Source organism: Spermophilus citellus (genome assembly GCF_964194105.1).
Source record: "Spermophilus citellus genome assembly, chromosome: 16".
NCBI lineage: Eukaryota > Metazoa > Chordata > Mammalia > Rodentia > Sciuridae > Spermophilus > Spermophilus citellus.
Window position 1 is genome coordinate 65,653,420 of NC_138196.1, and position 17,337 is coordinate 65,670,756.

The 17,337-nt window shown below is 38.9% G+C and overlaps 1 protein-coding gene across 1 annotated transcript in view; it reads left to right on the forward strand.

Moving 5' to 3' along the window:
• The window catches only part of SH3RF1 (SH3 domain containing ring finger 1), a 167,684-nt gene that overhangs the window by 102,976 nt on the left and 47,371 nt on the right, over nt 1-17,337 (forward strand). The window contains exons 3-4 of the mRNA XM_081269023.1: nt 4,234-4,509; nt 5,510-5,605. Coding sequence (XP_081125149.1) covers nt 4,234-4,509; nt 5,510-5,605 — 372 coding nt within the window. The remainder of the gene's footprint in view (nt 1-4,233; nt 4,510-5,509; nt 5,606-17,337) is intronic.

A 17,337-nucleotide genomic window follows, 5' to 3' on the forward strand; every position in this document is an offset into this window, starting at 1 on the left:
GTGGGAAACCTTCTTTTGAGAAATTTGACACAAGCTGGCTTTTTAGTCTCTTAGAATTTAATTGAAAAAGAACACCATAGAAAAACACTGCCAGATGCACACATGCCTACTCTTGGGTTAGATTGCCATAAGCTTTAGAATTTTGTTTCTATGGTTATTGATCGTTGAAATAACCCTAGCAGTTAACATTTAACAAGTCAGTGTGAATTAATGAATTTTTGGTTGCATCACAGAGATGAAATTCTAGGCTGGTCGTATCGTGTATCTCTGTTCTCATCATAAGTTTTCTCCTTGTCACTCAATCTGTTAAGAATACATGATGATTGTAGGAGCACTTCATAGATCTGCTTTGTGGAAAAGTTCGTAAGTCCATTAGGCCACTGTTCTGTGGAAGTGATCTATAAAGAAATAAATTCCCTCAGTTCCCACATCAGCATGTCACAAAAGAACCATACTGTGGGCCGCCTGAAATTTTATAGATCTCTTCAAGGAGCAATTCAGAATGGTTTCTAAGAGCCCTAAATCTGTATCTTGGTGCATGAATCTAGCTGGCATTAATTTGGGCAGAGTGGGCCAAATAGAGCTAATTGAGGTGGGGAAAAAAAATCGAGAGAACAGGCCATAATGGTGAATAGAGTTATTTGTCACCGAGTTTGTAATAGGATTTTCAATTAATTCATGCAGGCTTCCAATGCCTTACATTAGCCCTGTCAAGATGAACTACAGCCACATCTAAAATGCCATCCCCTATTAAACGGTGCATGTCAGTGAATTTGTAATTTCTTCTGTTCAACCAGAAGATGAATGGATTCTACTCAGAAAACAAATGTGTGCTTCAGAAATGCACATTTCAAAATCCCGAACACTTCCTAGGAGGAACATTCTTTGCATTGTTATTCAGTGAGTATATGTTAAAAATGTGATTGTTATGTGAATCCATCCAAAAGGAAAAGCATCCAGCTGCAGAGAGAGAAATATACTGTCAGGTGCCCCATTTCACTGGTGACCAGGCTTTTCCCACTGGGTGATAATGATGATGATGGTGATGATGAGGACCATAGTTCATGCTTGTAGCCTTTACTGCCTTCTGGGCCATTTGAGGGGGTTATATACATGAATTCACTAAATCCTTACAACAACCAGGTGAAGCAATTGAGGAAAAGAGAGGTTAAGCTGCCCAAGATCCCACAGTCACTGAGATGGTGTTCAAGCAGTGGAGTCCGTGCTCCCAACTAATTAGTTCCCTCCACCACGTGGTCATAGTCTCTTTGGCTACAGACAAGAGTTAACGTAGCTCTCTCATTCTTTGGTCAGTTCTCTATCTCTTCCCCCTTATGGTACTTATTGTGGTGTTATTTTGTTGTTATTTCCTTAAACCTATCTTGGGAAATATTGATAAGCTGTGGTAACCAGGCTTCAAGAAGTATGTAATAGAGAATGGAATGAAGCATATGTGAGATTAGACAAAAATTAAAATTCTCCCTTCCACAAATGCTAAGTGAAATAATGAGCAAAGTTCGTAGCACTGTGAGGGACCAGCTCCTGAAGGGCACCTCCTTGCTGGAGGGACCAAAGGGCACAGCAGAACTGCTTACAAGATTATGTCAAGGCTGACTGACAGGAGTCATGTCATTAGAGACCAGATCTTAAAGCAGGGTCCAGAAGTCAAGAGGGCATCAGTTACTTCTGAAAGGCTCAGATCTTGTTTTCCTGGGACATTGGCCCCTCAGAACAGCTTTAACTAACCAACCACAGCATTACGTGGACCAAGCCAAGGCAAAACGACTCCCAGGAGCGTTTTGAGAGCAGGAATTACTATTCCTCTGAAGCCACCCAAAAATATTTAGCAAAAAAGTTTGGCTTATGGGTAGTCCAGTCTCTAAATCTCTGAGTGAGAACCAAACAGTAACTGAAAACCATACTGTGAAACTCTGTTAACATCCAGGATGTTAAACCTTTATCTATGTTTGTTGAAGGAAGGGGGAGTATGAAGAAGCAATATGAGTAATACATTATTGAAGTCCTTTCTTGAAAACATTAAACTATTTTTTAAAAAATCAACTGTTTTAGGCTTGTACATTGCACATAGCTACATAGCTGTCTGCCCACCTGCCCACTTCACATTTTCTATTCTACTGCCTGGCTTACCGGTCTGCACAGGGTCACACCATGTCCATCTGTGTGCTTCAGACCCATGGGTGACTACATTGTTGGAAGGACACACAGATCCAAAGTCCTTAGCGTGTTATTCCAGACCCTCCATCCATTGGCCTCTGTCTACCTCTCACATTGCTTATGCTCCTTGACTCCCACACAAGAACACTGCGTTCTTTACAAACCCTAGTCGTTCTGCACATCATCTGATTCTCACTTCCCCATCTTTGCTGGAGCTATCTCCTCTGCCTGGAATGTTCTCACTTTTCTTTTTATTCTTCTACTCCAACTTTCTCTCTTTAGCTCCTATTATTCTTTAAGAGTAGGGAAGTGTTTAATTTTCCCAGGGGCTGGGGTCATGGCTCAGTGGTAGAGCACTTGCCTTGCACATGTGAGGCCCTGGGTTCGATCCTCAGCACCACATTAAAATAAATAGATAAATAAAATAAAGGCTTAAAAATAAATAAATGAATAAAGTAATTTTTTTTCATCCCTCAAACCTCAGTGTTTCTGCCCCCACAAACAGTTGCATATCTTTACATTGCATTTAATAAACTGTGTTGTCATTATTTCTAAGGAAAAGAACTGTGCTTTATTTCTCATTAAATTCTCAACACTAATACAGAGCCTGGTAAGAGGTAAAAAGCTTGATAAGATGTTAAATTTAGTGTTTTCTAGATGAGTGAATAAATGATTGAGGACGTGAGAAACAGGAACCTGTAATCTAGCTCATTGAATTATTATAGTCATGTTTGATTTTCCATTTATTCTCTGAATCAATGATTGGCAGCAGTGTTCCAGAGAGGCCAGAGATCTTAAAATGACAACTAATGCTCAAGAATGGGCCCCACTAATGCCATCGGGAAGTATTGTATTGAACTCATTTAATTCAATTGCCTTGGGGGTACACACCATTCAAAACCTGTCATTCAAAACCATAATTCAGTGCAGCAACATTTAAACCCCCCTGTCTTATCTTATCAGCCTAACAGTGTTCTCTAATGAGGAGAGAGCAAAGTTGACTAATCTTAAGGTACACCAGACCATGTGCCTGAACATGTACCGATTATAAACTATGAGAGGACAGGAACTGTGTCCTACTCACAGTCACATTCCAGACTCAGGCGGAGACTAAGCCCTAAATAAATACCTATTGAATTCACAAAAGAATAAAATCTCCTACCCACATTAAAAGCAACATAAGGGGGGATAGTAGGGGATAGGAAAGGTAGCAGAATACAACAGTTACTAATAGGGCATTATGTAAAATTGTGGATGTGTAACCAACGTGATTCTGCAATCTGCATTTGGGGTAAAATTGGGAGTTCATAACCCACTTGAATCTAATGTATGAAATATGATATGTCAAGAGCTTTGTAATGTTGTGAACAACCAATAATAATAAAAAAAAAAAAAGCAGCATCAGGAAAAGTTTTGCCCACAGCCCTATCTCTGATTTTTATCAGTCAAGCTTAAGAACAATTAGTGAATTGATGAATTATACTTCTGATTAAATTTTCTTCTCAGTGCTTATAATTTATTCTGATGATTAAAATACTTAATATGGACCTTTTATGAGTTTTTGAATTTCATGTCAGAGAATTATACTCAGAAGTCACATTTTCATGTAATAATGATCCCAGACAAACAAGGAAAGGCCCCCACTAAATTAAACTTGGGAATAGAAGGCTACATTGTAGCTGGTGCATGGATGTCTTCTTATCTTACTATGGATGTTTATTTTGTATTTGCTCTTTATTGATGGGACACATAGTTTTTTTGTTGTTGTTGTTTGTTTGTTTGTTTTTAACATAAGATGTTCTTTTCAAAGGGCAAAGTGTGGATTTGACCTTGATTTAAAAATAGTGACAGTAAGGAGATATATACACATTTTTTTCTGGTTTTTTTTTTTTTTTTTTTTTTTTTTTTTTTTTTTTTTGGTGGTGCTGGGGATTGAACCCAGGGCCTTGTGTCTTCGAGGCAAGCACTCTACCTACTGAGCCATATCCCCAGCCCAGTAAAGTTATATTTTGATGAACATTTCTGGAGTGTTCATTGATATTTGTCTTTTTCTTTAAGGGTATACCTCAGTTACCATGTGCCAAAGCATTATATAACTACGAAGGAAAGGAGCCTGGAGACCTTAAATTCAGCAAAGGTGACATCATCATTTTGCGACGACAAGTTGATGAAAACTGGTACCATGGGGAAGTCAACGGAATCCATGGCTTTTTCCCTACCAACTTTGTGCAGATTATTAAACCATTACCTCAGCCCCCACCTCAGTGCAAAGCACTTTATGACTTTGAAGTGAAAGACAAGGAAGCAGACAAAGATTGCCTTCCATTCGCAAAGGTAAAGTTGGGATGAATTTACCAGATATTCTTCTGTGTGTGGAACGTGGCTGGTGTTTTCTCTTGGAAAAAGAGTTTTGTGTGAGCTATCTCACTGTGCTTCTAAAAATACCTAGAAGTAGTCTGCTTTAAGTCACAAGAAATGTAATTTTGCACATAAACTTCTTCTATGAAAGATAATTAGGTTGATGTTCTACATGGAATGTTTTTCATATTTAGAACCTACATTTATTTTAAGCCACTTTAAAGTATGTATGTGCCACTCAGGGATTTTACAATACTGAATCATGAATAATAGATGAGATGACATTATTTCCTTATTTTATATGTAAGTTTATTTGCATAATAGCACCTGCAATATATTTACTGAATGGTTTGGAATTTTAAGCAAAATATTATGGCTTTGTTAAAAAAAAAAAAGCAGTCGGATATGTGTTTGAATGGGCCTTTGGTGTGTTATCAGAAAGTGAGAAGCATCTGAGAACCAATTTCTTTTTTTTTTTTTTTTGTAGCAGGAATTGAACCCATAGGTGCTTTGCCACTGAGTCACATTCTCAGGCCTTTTTTGTATTTTATTTAGAGGCAGGGTCTCACTAAGTTGCTTAGGGGCTCTCTAAGTTGCTGAGGCTGGCTTTGAACTCACAAGCCTCCTGCCTCAGCCTCCAGAGCCACTGGAATTACAGGCATGCACCACCATGCCAGGCCTCTGAGAATCAATTTAAACAGAAATTCAAGGTGCTCAGGCAGATAGAATTTGAGGTTGCAGTTTATGGAACTAAATAAAATAAGAGGCCAACCCTTTGTGTCAAAGTTTGTGGTTTTACAACTAATAGAACGCCAGGTTGATGGGTGATTATCATTTAATTCATGCAGAGTTTGAATGTGTATAAAGATATGTCACAACATTTTTACTCATCTACTCTTGAAACTTGAGTTCTTTATTGCAAAGGAAAATGAACTGATAAAGGGATCAGGGAGCCTAATGATTGTTCTTTCTCCAGGATGATGTTCTGACTGTGATCCGCAGAGTGGATGAAAACTGGGCTGAAGGAATGTTGGCAGACAAAATAGGAATATTTCCGATTTCCTACGTTGAGGTAAGTTAACCTGTAGACTCATGAATTGCGTTAGTGTTCAGCTTAGTAAGTAAATCTTAATTACGCAATACCAGCCTTCAGGAGTCGTCATGGCACAAAGCAGCCTCAGAAATGCCTTCTCCTGGATCACTGGAAGAATTAGGAAAACTTCATTCTGTCCTTCAGTTACTGAAGATTGCAGAATGTTTCAAACTCTTTACTTCATCTTCCTGCTCAGAGCATTCCTGTGTCGGTTGAAGGTACTCTACACCTTCTGTCCATCACCTGTACTGTTTCCAGGTGTTCTATTCCATTTGCCAGTTCCAGGATCAGAAAGTTAATGAAGTTCCTGAGTAAGGTGGAAGATTAATGTGTTTGTTTATGTGCTTATCTCTTTCATTATCTGCCACATCATCAGAACAAAATAGTGACTCATAGCCAAGACCTTTAATAAACATTTGTTATATAAATCTTTATCATATCCCAGCAACTTCTTAGCTTCCCTCTCCCTTTTTAATTATCATGACTCCAAAAGCTTGTGGCCAGGCTTTCTTTTTAAAGAACATGCATAGGGCTGGGGATGTGGCTCAAGCTATAACACACTTGCCTGGCATGCTCGGGGCGCTGGGTTCGATCCTCAGCACCACATAAAAGTAAAATAAAGATGTTGTGTCCACCGAAAACTGAAAAATAAATATTAAAAAAAAAGAACATGCGTAAAGTAACATAGTTCTGTTATTTTAAAGAAAAGCTGTTATGGTTTGGATATAAGTTTCCCCCAAAAGCTTCCATGTTAATAAAGGAATATTCAGAGAAGAAATTGGATTACAAGAGATGTAACCTAGTTAGTGAAACTAGAATGAACTAACTGGGTGGTAACCATAGGCAGGTGGGGCTTGGCTGGAGAAGGTGGGGTATTGGGGGCAGGCCTTGGGTATGTTCATCTTCCCTCTGCCCCTTCCTCATTCCCTGTCTGCTTCCTGGCTGCCATGAGGAGAGCAGCTTCCCTCCATCTCTCCCTTCCCCCATGATGTGCTGCCTTGCCTTGGGCCCAGAGCAACGGACTCAGCTCTCTGTGGACTGAGACCTCTGACACCCTGGACCAAGGTAAACACTTCCTTTCCTGATTTGTTCTTGTCACGTATTTTGGTCAGAGCCATGGAAAGCTGACTATCACAAGCACAAGTTAAAAATGAGCTAGAAAGTTACAATTTACAGTAGGCTTCCATGACATTGTGTATCATAAACTAAATGCCCTTCAATAATAAACATTTCTTGCTGAAAACAAAATCAAAGGAATTTTCCAAGAATGAAGCAACCACAGCCCCCGACAATCATACAAAGGTGCTTCGGTCAGAGACCGAAGGGATCTGTGTGCTGGGCCGATGGAGGTTCACTGGAGAGATGGAAAGGGTGCATTTTATAGCAGAAAGAATACCCAGGAAGGAATGATGGCATGTGCAAAAGCCAGAAAGTAAGAGAGAGCATTGCTGGGGGAATTGAAAGTGATTCTGTTGGAAAATTTCAAAGCATGTATCTTCAGTATGTAAGATACAAAAATCATTTGTTTTGTCATCTTTTTATCTGAAGCATTTATTTTGGCATGATTCTGAATATTAAAATGACAAATTATGTCATCGTAGCCAGCATTAAATTTCTTCCTTAGACAGGAGATTGCCAGAGTTAAAAAAAAAAAAAAAAATCAGTTTCACTACTGTATATCCAAGGAAGTAATTCAAACCATGTATATGAGTCTTGAATTTTATCCATACCCTTCCTGTTGATTGAAATTGTTTCCTCCTTTGAAAGTAAACAACAGGAAAAAATTCTTAACAGTCAATCTTTTTTTGCATGTTATTTATATATTCTGACTGTGGGTTATGGAAAACTACAAGCATTTCCAAGTATTTGAATAGCTATGCTAAAGAGCATGAGTAAGCGCAAGGTTAGTAATAAAAGCCTGTCTTTACTTGTTAGGTATTATCAATATCACATGGGGATACTTGGTTTGTGAGGCATGAAAAGGTATTGCTATATTTTTGTTATAGGGCAGGTGAAGAATTGTGTAGATAGTCAGAAGACACCCCACCCATGGCAAGTCTAGAGTCAACAGGCACTTGAGTCATTAGGATTATTGACTCTGACTTAAATTGGAAAGGTGAGCTTCTGCCCAACTGAAAAGCATTTTCAGTTTTTTGCCCTTTTTCCTTCCAAGTGAGCATTTTCCTTATTTGAATCACATTTTTTTTTCTAGTTGAGATGTGGTAAACAACTCATTTATGTCTAGGAGCCGATCAACGTTTCTTTGGTGTCAAGTCATCAGATTGACGCTCCTGGTGGGGAGCAAAGCATCTGGGGATTAGTGGCACCAGGGTTAGCCCTCAGGCAATTGAAGTAGCGGCAGATTTCAATCTCAGCCTATTAAAATCCACCTATTTCAGTAGTGCGGAATGCCTTCCAGGGCACTATCAGATGCAGAAAAGGAAACTCTAAGAATCGAAAACCAGGACTATTTCCTAAATAATGGTCTTTTTCTTACTCTATAAACCTAATCTTATTTGGCCCACTTTAGAGCCCAGATAGTCTCCAAAATAAAAGCAGGCCATGGTACAAAAATTCATTTGTGAGTAGTTTTCTTGTATCTTATGAACAGACATTTAAGGCTCCATCAGGGTGAGGTGCTTTTGCTTTTTCCACATTGCTGCCAAAAGCAGTTAACTCCCAGAGTTTTTGACAAGATGGAAAGAGATAGTTTGTTTCAAAAAGGTTCAGCACCACTGTGCATTTTGAAGAGTAGTTTGGAGCGCAGATTACACCAGATACCAGAGCATGATGATGATCAAATGAGAGAATCACCACCAAATGCATTCCCGAGTTTCCAGAGCCACATCTGACTTTGCACAGGTGTGTGCGCAGAAGCTGAGACTCTTCCAACTACTCCTGGTTGGCATTGGTAATAGAAATGTCCAAGGGCCTTGCTTTTGGCAGAAACGGAACAGGATGGTCCTGGGGGTAGGATTGTAGAACTGGAGTGGAATCTGTGGGTCAGAGGTTAGATGTGGAGCTGTGTGTGGAATGTACGCAGATTGAAAGAAGCTGAGCATTGGAGGTGAGCAGCAGGAGGATTGAGATGGTGAGAAATGCTGCCTTCCCGTGTTCCATGGTCCTCTCTCTTCTCCCTTGACTCAGGTAGTAACTGTGAGCTCTAATCTCCACCTGCATTGTAGTGATAAGAGGATTGATAGTTTTGTGATTTGCATATGGATCTCCTTATTAAAGTAAAACACAAACCTCTTCAAGGTCTGAAGAGAAGAGTTTGTCTTGGTTTGGATACTGAGTAAAAAATGGCTATATAAGTGGCCCTGAATTCTGTCCCTTAGAGTCCTTGTCTAGCTCCATGAGGAGGGTTCTTCTGCTTTGATCCCATTCACCCTTCGCCTCTGGAGATTCTCTGATCACGTCCTTTGTGGACATGGTTTAGATAGCGTGGATTGGGTTCTGTTGAGACTTACTTGTCCTTGACTCGAGCTAGCTGGGAAGTGGTGAGAATTTCCTTGAAAGACACCATGCCAGGATGTGTATACAAAGGGGATATTTGTCAAAGACTTGAGTGCGGTTAAAAAAAAATAATAATAAAAGAAAGAGAAATTAGTAGCCTGCTTCTTTCTTTGTTCAAAAATACCAGTTGTCTGTACAATAGAATGGAAGATTTTAACAAGCCTGTTAATTTGGAGCCGACTCATTCAGTTGTAGCAATTATTTGGACAAGGATGACATGATTGTTAGCATTCATAAGGTTTGAATGAAGTGTGCTAAATATGGGATTTTGGACATTTTCCAAACATTGTTGTGTATGTATTATAGGTTTATAGTGAACTGTACATTTTTATTAAATTTCTTATTTTATTTGATTTTTTTTGTCATTTGTTTGAAATATCACTTGGGTTTTTCAATAATAAAAAGTTACCTAGCAACTTGCTTCTTTGCCATAGATAATATGTAAGATAAGCATTCCTTATGTGCAGATAACGTGTAGGAATGGCCTAAGAGAGAGCTGTTTTTATTTTTGAGTTACTGTCAGAAATAGGGCTACAATTCCCATTCTTTGTGTCCCACTTCACTCTTCTGACAGGCTTTCTCTAAGGTAATTCTCCTTTTCACTGCTTTATCTCAAACATGTTCTGGTTGATGGTAGGGGAAATCTTGGACTTTGGAGTGAGATAGCCAGGATTCAAGTCTTGGTCCCCAACACAAAGTATCTGAGTGACTTTGGGCCTGGTCTTCTCATGTTTAAAATAATAAAACATCTTCATAGGGTAAATTAATTTCAGTAGTACTAATGAACAGTGCCTGGTACCCTATAAGAGCTTTTAAGTGAAGGCTAATTATTACCACCATATTATTATTCCTTCATAGCACGTTTTTCTAGCTATTTCAAATTATTTGTCCATCTGCTTACCAACTGTTCCCCATCCTTCCTTCCACCATTAGAAAATGAGCTCCAATGGCCAGTACCTTGCCATTGACCTCAATCTCCTGAGGCTCTCACACAGCAACTGCTAATTGTAGATACTCACTAAATATTGCTTGAATGAATGAACAATCTAAGAACTTGTAGGACCACAGTTTCTAAACCAGAGACAATCGAGTTTGTAGATTTTGCCCACTTTAAATTTTTCCAGCTCATATTCCCATCATTCCCTATCTAGATATGTGTTTTATTGGGTTTTCTCCGGGTTATGTCAGGGAGTTACATTCCTCAGAGTCAGTGACCTTAGATATTTTTCTTTCTTTTTTCCTTTTAAACCAGTCTCAGTGAGTGTTTGGTTATGCCAAGTTTAGAATTTTCCCAGGCCAAAATAATGGTAGCCATACTCTGCGGATTAGATCTGGCAACCCATGCTGTTTGTTTTTTTGTAATATGTAAAAGACTTACAGGCAGGAGGGCAGGGTTGGGGAGATGTTGGCTAAAGGATACAGACTTTTGGATGGAAGGAATATGTTCCTCTGGCTAAGGAATATTATGTGTTGACAGCTTTGATCATAGAAGATCAAATGCACAGGACTCAGAAAGCACAAATGGTCTTACAAGTGGGATCTCTAGCTTCCTCCATTACAGAGTTAGGGGACTGGAAGATATTATCTGTGTTCCAAAGAAGAAGAAATGGAGGTTTAGGTACATGGTTTGAAGTTGACAAGGTGACCCTTGCAGTAACTAAGAATAGCAGTGTTAACTTGATTTTTTTTTAACTTAAAAGTCTTTTTTTTGTAGAGAATAATGATAGCAGAAGGACAAAATAATAGTCTTTGATGTAATAATCAAAGACTTTATATAAAAGAAATACTCTGTCATTTATATTTTTGAAAGAATTTTTTCCTTTAAAATTAAAAAGTATAATCAATGTTTATAAAAGAAATTTAGGGCAATTGTTGGGAAGTTGGAAAGGGAGAAGTGTTAAATTTCATAACACCCCAATTTCCCCTTCAGTTTTGAAGTAAGTTCATTTCTATCAGTGAAATTTAGAGATACTGTTGAGAAGTCAGTAAAGGAGAATGACTGTGTGGCTTAGCACCATCCTTTCTTCCTGACTTGCTGATTACATTGGATCTGCTTTTGAGTAGCTTTCATCTGTTGGTCTTTTAATATTGTGGGGCAGGTCCCAAGGTGTAGGTTTCTTGTCTTCTGAATGTTACCAGCTTCATACAAAAAAAAAAAAAAAAAAGGTTGCTTCTCTTTCTGTCACAATGAAAGAAGAAAAAATGGGCACTGGCTCCTGATGTTCTAAAAGCGAGGACAGGTCTCCTCTGAGCTCCACCAACAGCTGCTTAATATAGGGCCAGAGATGCCATGTGAAAAAGAGTGGCTAGATTAGGTAAGGAACTTTATGTAGGGCAGTTTATGCTCCATCTATTATTCAAGAGAATTTAAGAGTTTCCTTTTGTTACCCACAAGGAAAACATTCAGGGAGCTAAGATTGTAAAGATCAGTGAACATTTATTGAGTCCTCCCTGTCTGAACGGGTAGTTTGTGGTTCTCTGAGTAGTTTGATAGGACATAAAAATGTGTGTCTCCTGCCTAGCCTGACCAGAGATCTAGGTAATGAACACATGGTATCTAATGTCCACCTTGATTCACCAGGAGTCCCAGGCAGGGACCACAGTCCTAGCTGAGTTTTACTGGTTGTTTCTATAAAACATACGTTGGAATTGCTGCCTTTAGAACTCATCTGGGATATTTCTTTGTCCATGTACCTGTAAAAAATTTACCCTTTCTTCACTCCAGAGGACTTGAAAAGGGAATAAATGATCCTAAATCTCATCACATATAATTTTGGTAAATACCCTTTCATTCTTTTTCCTTATGAATTAATGACATTACATACATGATTTTGCCCTTCTGCCCATAACTGCAGTACTGCTAACCATCAGTTTTTAGAGCTACATAATAAACCCTCTAGTAACTAAACCATAATTTAGTTAATTATTTTTGCCATTTTTTAAGACAAAGTGTCTTGTTTAGGGGGACACAGTCGGTAATTAAAAGAAATGGTAGTCTCCATCCTGCCCTAGGCGATTGCCCTGTACTTACCTCAGAGGACATGCAATGACGATTGTTCCTAACAGTGTGCGAAATCACTATTATTATTTTGCCATCTTAAAAAGTATATGGGATGTTTTGATTTTGCATAAAAAGTTATGAAAACACTTCCAAGTTCTAACATGTAAAAGGTTAATTTTCAGAAATGATTCATTACTCAATTTCAACTGTGCGGTTGCCTTTTAAAGAGAAAATCACAAATTAATCATGGCCATAGTTAGTATTTTTTAAATTTTATTGTTTAAAAGTTTTATTATATTCTGTGTATATCCTAAATTTTGCTAGAACTAAGTTTTTTTTTTTTTTCTAAGCAAAGTAAGTTCCTTTCATTTAACCAACTGTTAAGTCGTTTCTAGTGTTCTGTGAAGAAGGCTGAATATTCTGTGCTGTGTGGGCATTTATTTGTGTGCATATGGAAAATAAAAGTGGCTTGAACAGAAGCATTTTGATTTTAAAACTAATGGGAGGAAAGCTTCTCTATAGTGAAATGGAATATTTTGTACAAGTTTTTCTAAGCATTGTAGAACAACATTAGTTTTTAGAGTAAAGGTTAGTGATGATGTTTAGAGTAAAAGTTAGTGATAATGTACACATCAGGCTTTACATACATTCTAGGCAAAACTTTCTCCATATGCTGAGAAGACTTCGAACAAATGTGTAAAGTCACGGTGGTCAGCATCCTCATTCTCCTCCTGTGCTAGATTCCTTCCCATTCACTTTCCTCCCTACTGCCAGTACGTATCCCCCACCCAGACACACTCTGGGTTATCCAAGACCAGGGAGAAACCTGTTCATTGATTTATAAACTGATTACACATTACGATGGAATTTCTGTCGGTGTGTCATTTCACATTTGACAAAGCTTTGCTTAGAATTTAATGACAGTTCCATATTCTGTACCTCTTGGGATATGGGTATATTTCCTCCATAGTATTACTACATCTGGTAATGAGGTTCTGGAAAATAAATGTATCATTGGAATGTGTACTCATTAATAGGCATTTATGATTTATGATGTGCATTTAGTGAACAAATAGAAGATAGAAACATACATACAAACCTCATGTATCCTCAGTTCGTGGACATTTACACGAACTGAGCCCAGTTTCAAAATCGAGTCTCTCTCCCCAGTACCATAATTAGATTGGAGATCTATTGTTTCAGAAGTAGCAGGCCCCAGTAATGAGCCTTAATTTTCAGGGTTGTTTCCTTCTGTCTTTTCAGTTTTTCTGCACATAACACCGTCCATGATTGTGAGGGGCTCTGCTTTGCAGTTGCTGTCTTCTCCAGGTCTTTTGTCCTCCAGGAACTTGGTCCCATCATTTGTATCTTTTTTTTCTTTGTTTTGCATGTCAATTACTCTCTTTCCCTTGGCTCCCCCTTGATTCAAGAAAATGATCTTGTCTTTAACTCCCTTCAAAAAGGTGTTCCAGGGCTGGGGTTGTAGCTCAGTGGTAGAGCGCTTGCCTTGCATGCGTGAGGCTCTTGGTTCGATCCTCAGCACCACATAACAATAAACAAATAAAAATAAAGATTTAAAAAAAAAAGGTCTTCCATGACTACCCTCTCCTCCTTACAGTTCTACTCTTTTCTTCCTTTTCCTGCCATAACTCTCAAAAGAGCCACTTATGTCCTCTTGCTTATTCCTGTAGCTAGCCTTTGGCCCTCCAGACCCCCAAAGTGCCCTCTTGGCTGCCATTAACTGCCTTTTTTGAGCCTCTCTTTGGTCCTCCAGATAACACCTAGCATTGTTCTCATGTTCCTGAGAGACTTTGCTTTTCATTTCTGGAGCATTGGTTGGATGGTTGGCCAGGGAGGCTTCGCAAAGTCTTCTATGTCTTTTCTGCCTACCCCTGTTCTTTTGTTCTGGATTTTTTTCCTTCCTAAATCAGACACCACTAACTCATATGGCCCTCAAGTGACTTGTATGCTTGGATTTCAAAGTGTTTTTTTTTGTTGTTGTTGTTTGTTTTTTAAATTTATTTTTAGTTGTAGATGGACACAGTATTCTTATTTTTATTTGGTACTGAGGATCAAACCCGGTGCCTCACATGTGCTAGGCAAGGGCTCTACCACTGAGTACAGCCCCAGCTCAAAGTGGTGATTTTACGTATGACTAATTTCTAGCTTTCCTTTAAAAAAAAAAAAACAGCTGATTCTGCCAAGCCACTTGCCCTAGAGAGAGGACAGACACACAGATACTCCCTGGGTCGCCAGAATATGCCCACCACTCACTGTTCTTCCTTACCTGGCGAACAGTGAGTGACCTCCCTGTTCACTTACTAACCACCTGCCTGAGCTCTGTAGGTGTGTGAATTTGCACCTCCTACCCATATTAAGGCTCCACTGTGCTATTTTCTAGGTTCTCTTTTCTCTTTTCCTATTCAGTACTGTGCTGACTTATAACAATCACTCAGAAAACCTTTGCATGAGTAAAAGCCTCCATTTGGTTTGATTCTTCTCACTGTGGACCTAAGGACATTATTGCTCTCATAGAGGTCACTGCTTATCAAATCTTTTGGATGGGGCATTTTTGTTTTGGGTTGATAAGCTATTTGTACTACACCTAGGCATGAAATTTTATAGATTACTAAGTCCAACTTCATGTAACTTATGAGAAATTGGGAGGCACAGGCAAGGTAAAGTGACTTGCCCGAGGCAACAAAGCTAGTGAGTGGTGGGCTTGGACGCCCCTGAAAGGAAGAATTTCTCATGTTTGTATAGTACTTCATAGGTTACAAGGCATTTTAACCCACAGTCATTTCTACCTGGAGTGATAATGCCTTCCCTGTTTTATACACCCAAGGAATGGAAGGGGTTCATCCAAGATTACTCTACCTGTGTGGGTGGAGACCTGACTCTTTCCCCCCCGCCCTTGTACTGGGGATTTAACCCCAGTACAGTGCTCTACCACTGTGTCACATTCCCAGCTTTTTAATTTTTTTTTTTTTTTTTTTTTAAACAGAGTCTCACTTAGTTGCTGAGGGACTTGCTATATTGCTGAGGCTGGCCTTGAACTTGTGATCCTCCTGCCTCAGCCTTCTGAGTGGCTGGATTAAAGGAGTGTACCACCATGCCCAGTGGACACCTGACTCTAACCTAAATCTTTGACTTCAAGTTCAAGGATGTACCTGTGGTTTTCTTAGACAGTATCTTTTTCAACTCTCTCCTAAACTCAAATTCTTTTTAGACTTTCAATGACGTGTACCCTTCCTTTGTACCTTCATTTCAAAATTAGAAACCTGAAAAGGAAAATTCTCATTAATTTATTTTTTAACCGCAAGGGCCAACAGAGGTAAAGCAAAGGGCTAAGTTACAGATATTTCCCCTTCCTAACCTAGCGGAGTGGACAGTCCCTTTGTAAAACCTTTTCCCCTGGCAGGACATAGGGGGATTATATTAGGAGTCCCTGTTCTTACTGCTGCTTAAGTGAATAAAGCTTGTGTCTTTACAACTGTTTCAGGGTTCAGGAGGCTTCAGAAGTGTGGGCCACAGGAGGTCAGGGGAGTAGTCCAGGCTTCTTTTCTCTGTTCAGCAAATTCTTGGTGCTTATCGAGCGTGAGGAGCACAGTCACTTGTTGTTTGGATTCTTTCCCCTCATGAACTACATACAGACTAGAGCTGAGCTATCAATGCACATGTCACCTTCAAACAAATTGAAATGTGGCTAGACTGCTGGACATGGTGGCTCAGCCTGTAATCCCAGCAACTCAACAGACAGAGGAGGAGGATCACAAGTTTGAAGCCAGCCTCAGAAACCTAGACCCTGTCTCAAAATAAAAAATTAAAAGGGCTGGGGACTAACTCAGTGATAAAGCATTCCTGGGTTCAATTCCCAGTAAGACCCCACCCCCTAAATGTGGCTAGTCCAAACTGAGGTGGGCTATAATAAGTACATGATACAGACTGGATTTCAAGGACTTGGTAACTAGAAAAGCAGTGCTGCTATCTCCATTTTTTTATATTGATTATATGTAGAAGCGATAATATTTTGGAGGTGTTGGGCTTAATTAAGTATGTCATTAAAATTAATCTTATCTTTTCTTTTTATCCTTTTAAATGTGTCTACTAGCAAGTTTGAAGTTATATGTATGGCCCATACAGTTGCACAGTACTAGTCCAGAGGCAGACTTTCCCCCCCTGATGATTCCAAGAGACAAATATTTTTATTCATTCGACAAATATTTACAGAGACCTATATCGAGTTTTTGCCTAAGGGAGGCTTTTATATCAATTCTAAAAACCCCCAAGTAATCCTTTCAGTCTCTCAAGTTATTCCTCTTCTGTGGGTAAGTCTTGTATTATAAATGAAGACTGAGCTTGCCTTTTATATTTAGATCATCCAAACACAAAAGCTTTGTTACCTAAATTGCAGAGAAGAATAGAATACTAATGGGAATATAAATTCCACACTGCCAAGTTGTCAGAAGCATCTTGCAAAGGACCAAATATTTTCATTTCTGCTAAGAGGGGTGTAAAGTGGACACAAATTTCTATCCCATAGCATTAATCCATTGGTTTTCTTCAAAGTGTCTGATTTATCTGGGGAAGAAACATTCGACCTAGAAATGCAGTGAATGTTGAAATACAACATTTACAGCATAAAGGCTTTATAAAGGTACGATTTCCAACCAGTGAGGAAAAGATGGACCATTAATTCAACAGTGATAGGGCAACTGGTGGAAGAAACACAGCACTGTCCTTCTGTATTCTTTTAAAAAAAAAGCCATTCGGGGCTGGGATTGTGGCTCTGCGGTAGAGCGCTCCCTTAGCACGGGCTAAGCAGGTTCGATTCTCAGCACCACATAAAATAAAGAAAGAAAGGCATCTCTCTCTCTCTCTCTCTCTCTCTCTCTCTCTCTCTCTCTCTCTCTCTCTCTCTCTCTCTTTAAAAAAAAAAAAAAAAAGGGCCATGCAGTCATGTGGTTCAAAGGCTGAGGTATAAAGAGGAAGGAAGGAAGGAACCATTAAATACTAAGAGAAAAAGCTTTCCTTTTAAAAACAATCATGAAATAAGATTTTTAAGTCTTGATGTTCAGTTGCTGTAATGGAAAAGATTGATAAATTTGAAGCAAAATATAATTTTCTTTACACAAACATTAATTTAAATTGAAACAATATTTCTAGCTTAGACATGTATACACTCAAATCTCGC